The sequence below is a fragment of the Papaver somniferum genome, unplaced genomic scaffold, assembly GCF_003573695.1.
Source record: "Papaver somniferum cultivar HN1 unplaced genomic scaffold, ASM357369v1 unplaced-scaffold_1156, whole genome shotgun sequence".
NCBI classification, from domain to species: domain Eukaryota; kingdom Viridiplantae; phylum Streptophyta; class Magnoliopsida; order Ranunculales; family Papaveraceae; genus Papaver; species Papaver somniferum.
The window spans coordinates 1-5,933 of NW_020620559.1; the positions used below are offsets into that span (position 1 = coordinate 1).

The following is a 5,933-nucleotide window of genomic DNA, read 5'->3' on the forward strand; positions in this document are numbered from 1 at the left end:
ATGTATGCTTCTGGAAAATAATACTCGGAAGAGTAACAAGAAAGCACTTGATAAGTTGCAAGTATTTAAAGTTTCCTTTTCATTTTTTTGTAGATCTGATTTTGTGCAATGACTAGAAATGCAATTCCAGTTAAATGGAAATCAAAACCCAGCATGACATAACAAGGCTTCAGACATCATGAAGCATTGACGGCTCTTGTCTAAACTCTCTAGGTAAGATAACAACTGATTTTACCTTTACAAAAGACATTTTTTTTTATTTACAAAAAGAGAACAACAAGAATACTCTTGTCTGTTCTTGAGGTTTTATATCAAACTCTACCCTTGTGCTTCATCCTCCTCACTGGATGTTGAGTACAATACCGTTTCAGGATTTATCAAGCCCTCCAGCTCAGCATTAACTAGATCTTTCACATCAGAACTTGGCGACTCCCAAAAAGCACATACAACCTTAAAACTGCAACAACAACATATGAAAGCTTAAACTCAACAAATTTCTAGTTGAAAATTAGTTCAAAAAAAATTATTCTCTAACGAGAATGATTAGTATGTTTTGCACGGGTTTCTAAAAGTCTGTCAACAAAATTATATAAAAGTGGTACATTCTTACCTGTTGTGACCTTGAAACCACGTTTCACAGTTCCCTTCGAAGGCGGTCTTCCATAAGGTGGCAGCAAAACTTGGGCAATCAGCTTTCTCATGGCCTTGTAGGAATGGGCATTTATAAGAACATGCTCCTCGTCTGGTTCTTCTTCTTTAAGAACATGCTCCTCTTCTGGTTGCTCTTCTTGAAAAGCAGGATGCTCTTCTGTTTGCTCTTCTTCAAAAGCATGACGCTCTTCTGGTTGCTCTTCTTCAAAAGCATGACGCTCTTCTGTTTGCTCTTCTTCAAAAGCATGTTCTTCTCCTGATTGCTCTTCTTTAGGAATATGCTCCTCTTCTGATTGCTCTTGTTTAGGCAGAGCAGCAAGAGCTGTTATGGTCTTATGCAAGGTCTGCAATTGGTCAGAGAAAGTTGGTTGAAGGACTTGATCGACCCCGCCAATAGACACCTGAGTCATATGCAATTCAGTGCATTTGTTTTTATAGAGTACATTAAGTTCTAGAATCAAACAAAAATGACTGTAAGAAGATACTAGACCGAGTATCTTTATAATTGAAATAATACAGGTTGTGCGTTTAGATCATCAATTAGATTAATCCAAACTTTGGCTGTTTATTATCATTCATTGATCCTTGGACATTGGTCTTTGGTACCGTCCAAGTCTTTCCTTGTATTTGATTAGAACTCGCAGGATATGCTTGAGTAAATCAAATCAAGAGAGAGAGATATATAAACTCGTTGATATACTTTTAATTGATTGAGTCTTGTTGATTCTATTGAAAGTATATTCGAGTTTGTCCATATAGATTGCTAAGCGAAATATTGGGTGGCAAGTCTATACTATCTTGTCGGGCACCCATGCTCTACCACAAGATTCGGCCTCAAATATTCATCTGGAAAACTAGTCCAGGTTGGGTCACGCCTTGTTTCTTCAATGACCATGTTATGCAGAATGATACAAGTCAGCTTAATTTTGTTCATTTCTTGAATATCAAAAAAGCGTGTCGGCCCAGCTCCTTTTCAGAATACCAAAGCGTGTTCAACAACCTTTATGCATTTCATTTGTTGGGTGTTAAAGTACTTCATATCCTTCGAAGACGTCGGTCCAAAACCTACCTGTTTATAAGCTTGAACCATAGTTGACCATTCTGGATAGATTCCGTCTGCTAGATAATAGCCCTGAGTGTAGTGATGATCGTTTATGGTGAAATTACAGTGCGGCACGACCCCGATCTTAAGATCTTCAAACAATTGTGACTTATACAAATCATTGAGATCGTTATTTGAACCCGGGAGTCCACAAAAGGCATACCAAAACCAACAATCATAGCTAGCTAAAGCTTCTAAAATTACAGTTAGTTTTGGATAATGACCCTTATATTGGCATGCCCATTCAACCGGACACGCATGCCACGTCCAGTGCATGCAGTCTAGACTACCTAGCATTCCTGGAAAACCCCTCGCGGTATTTTTTGCAGTTATTTTTTGAACATCTTCCTGAGTAGGCTTTCTTAAAAAGGTTTGACCAAAATGCTCGTCTATTGTTTCGCAAAACAACTTGAGATACCTAAAGGCGGTTGTTTTACCCATACAGATGTAGTCATCCGTGGAATCCGCTGGTACCCCATAAAATAGTATACTGAGGGCCGCAGTGACCTTTTGCTCGGGACTAAAGCCTTGTACATGTCGTGCATCATACTGATAATTAAATAAAGATTGTACCTGACAAAGCTCGGCAATAATCCTTTGCGTCAAGTTGCGGCCCGTGTGAATCATCGCTGAAAATCCTCATCGGAATAGACACAATGATGATAAAAATAATCATGCATCATTTTTTCGTGGTAAAAATGTCGATCTCGCCACGTCCATCTTCTAGTCGCAACTTCATATGGCTCTAAAGGCTTTGATATAATCCCGATTGTAATTGCAACATAAAATGTCACCTTCTTTTATCTTGATTTGCATCTTCATCCATTTGATGTAAAAAATCCATACACATTTCTTTCTCTTGTTCATACAACATTTCATCCATCTCCATATCTTCCTCAGATGAATCAAAATCAGAAATCATGGTTGAAAGTTGAAAAAAATTGAAATTAAGAAAAGATTGATCGGATGAAAGATCGTTGTGAATTTGTGAGATCAAACTCGAACCGTATTTATGGAGGTAGAATGACTGTTGGAAAGTAGTTGTTGACGACCTTGATGCCAACGCCAGCATTTGTTCTACAAACGCCAGCGCTTTTGCAACGAACTTCAGAGTTTTATCCACGAGCGCTGGCGTTTGTATTACGCTCTCGCGCTTAGTTATCTAACGTCCAGTGCTTTACCATAGTGGAAAAACCAGTTTGGCCATCCACCTGGCTCAACAAAAAATTTCGTTTGGCCATTGCCATAGGAATTGCCCTAAGCATAGACAATTCACGGGAGCCATATGGTCCAGTTCGGTGCGGATTGACCCGACTAAGCCGGACCAAAACCGATTACATTACACCCATCGAATTATTTGCATTTGATAAAAAGGCACCCAAATGCTAAACCTCCATCCAGTCCTCCCCCCACCTGTACACGCCGCCTTAATGGCTTCTTCGTCTCGTAATCGACAACAAGAAGATTCATACATCGAATATGGTGTTTCATACTTAAAGATCTACAATATGAAGAGTTGTGATGAGGTATCCGATCCATCTCTCTCTTTTGATTTTAGGGCTTTTCGATTTTAATTTTATTTATCTTGTGTTAATTGTAGGATTGTGCTGATCATCACCAGAGCGATCCACATCCAGATTTTATGGATATTGATCATACCACTGAAGAAGAACGACCCCCATATGTTATAGTTGTTCACGGCCCTCCCAAGGTGATTAGTTGTACTTTAATTAGGGTTTATTTATAACTTCTGTTTCCTTCCTATTTTTGTTGAATTTATCAATGTAATAGGCTTATCTATGCACATATGACTGTTGATTTATAGATGTATATATATAGGCTTATCTATACATATATTTCCGATTTCCGATTATTGAATACAAATTTCTGTTGTATTTCTGTCTTAGGTCGGTAAAACTCTCTTAATAAAGTGTCTGGTGGATTTCTATACCAAGGGAAGTCATTCTGACATGGCAGGCCCGATTAGGATTGTAGCAGGTATATTTATTTGTTGTTTCATCTTAAAATTATTCTCCTGTCGATAGTCTCTTGATGTTTTGGTTATGTGGTTTGTATTAGGAAACAAAAGACGGATACAGTTTGTGGAGTGCCCCAATAATGTCAATGGCATGATTGACGCTGCAAAGTATGCCGATGCTGTGATATTCCTCATCGATGCGGGTTATGAGTTTGAGATGGTATTCTTCCATTACCCCTTTGTTTCTTACCCTTCAACTTTTGTGATACACAAGTGTTGGACGATCTGATTAGTATGCTTTTGTTGATTTTAGGAAACATTTGAGTTCCTCGAACTTTTGAAAGTTCATGGCATGCCCAAGGTTATGGGGGTGCTTACATATCTTGATAGCTTCAAGAGAGAATATGTACTCACAAGGACTCGGCAAAGCCTCTTGGACCAGTTTCAGACTCAAATATGCAAAGGAGCACAGCTATTCTGCTTATCTAGTCTTCATAATGGGATGTAAGTTTCTAAGATGAACACCGCTAAGTTGCTTCTTGTAATTCTTCTGCCTATCTTATTAGTTTTTTTTTTCTTTCATAGCCGAATCAATTTGTTACCCAAGGGACTCACCTAAAGGCGGGAAACAGTGTATTTAAGGAATGCCAATAGAAACGTCTAATTCAGCTTATTTGGCGGTTAACAGGTACTTGGAGAAAGAAATTAGCGAACTGGCAAACTACATATCCACCATGGAGTTCCATCCTTTGTCATGGCGCGCTGCACGTCCTTATATGCTGGTAGATCATTTTAAAGATGTCACTCCTCAAGAGACAGTCCAAATGGATAATGAATGCCCGAGAAACATTATCTTGGAAGGGTACCTTCGAGGATGTCACATCGAGGAAGGAACTAAGGTAACTAGGTTAACTGGCGACGGACTTGCTTTTTGTTATATCACTTTTTGAAACTAGAAACAACTTTTGTGGACATACTCGTCTTGTTCTGTCACATAGTATATTGTATCTGTATCATCATCCTTTATATTTAGTCTGTACTTGAAATTTTGTTACGCACTGACTTAAGGTTTATTTCCAGGTGCATATTGCTGGAGTTGGTGATTTCCAGTTAGCTAGCGTGACAAGCTTAGCTGATCCATTTCCTGTTGATAGCGGTCTTGCTGAGTTAACCTGCATGGAGTGCGGGTGTGTCAGAGCAGGGTCTTATGTTAGCCTTAAGTTCCACAACATTCCATTTGAAATGGTTAAAAATCATAATCCTTGTCAGCCTATTCTCGTTGGAGGTATCACTATTGAAGAAGAAGCTGTTGGATGTATTCAGGTTATTATACTTCGATGTTCGATTGTGATTTTACTTTTGAGACACTTCGTCTGTTCACTGTAAACCCAACTGAATTTTGTTTCCTCTTGCAGGCAAAGCTTGAGTTACATAGCTGGCATTTGAAGCTATTGAAGTCAAAGGACCCTATCATTGTTTCAGTTGGTTGGAGGCGGTACCAGACAAGACCTATTTATACCCTGGAAGACTGCCGTGGAATCTATCGGTTTCTCGAACACACTCCGCGAAACAGGCTCTGTTATGCAGTGTTTTGGGGCCCTCTTGCGCCTCCCAATACTGGACTTGCTGTTGTGCAAAGTCTGGCAGACAACAAGGTATATATGATGTATTTTATTCAAGCAAAAAGTTCATCCAAATTAAATTATTTTGGTTAAAGTAACTTCTGTTGTACTTGTATAATAATCCCTGATATAGAGGTTGTCATTTGATTATTTAGCACAGGGCAGCATTTAGGTTCTTAGCAAAGGCTTCTGTAGTTGATGTTAACAAGGCCGCACGGATAGTTAAGAAAATAAAGCGGTTTGGAACTCCTTGTAAGATATCCCAAAAAACTGTTTTTATAAAGGGTATGTTCAAATCAGACCTCGAAATTGCTAATTTCAAGGATGCAAAACTTCGGACTGCAAGTGGAGTTTCTGGGAAGATTAATGAGGTTGGTGTAATTCTCATCTGAATTGCATTTACTTTTGTGCTAGTAAAATTTATGTATCAGCAAAATTTCTTCGAGGTGTACAGTAGTTTGTTCATTTTGGTGTGTTTTAGAGTTTAAAACCTTTTATGTGCAATAACTGTTTCCCTGAGTGAATGTCTAAAACTCCAAATTATGTATACGTATAATTTGAATTCTTCTGTTGTGAAGTA

The 5,933-nt window shown here is 38.6% G+C and overlaps 1 protein-coding gene across 1 annotated transcript; it reads left to right on the forward strand.

Annotated features, from left to right (window-relative positions):
- Positions 1-3,167: 3,167 nt before the first annotated feature.
- Positions 3,168-5,724, forward strand: LOC113329367 (ribosome biogenesis protein bms1-like; the record flags this gene model as incomplete). The annotated part of the gene is made up of 9 exons (XM_026576247.1): positions 3,168-3,279; positions 3,354-3,464; positions 3,661-3,751; positions 3,833-3,951; positions 4,045-4,235; positions 4,420-4,630; positions 4,812-5,054; positions 5,147-5,386; positions 5,509-5,724. Coding segments are annotated over exons 1-9 (1,518 nt in total), but the record flags the coding sequence as incomplete, so codon positions are not given.
- Positions 5,725-5,933: the final 209 nt, after the last annotated feature.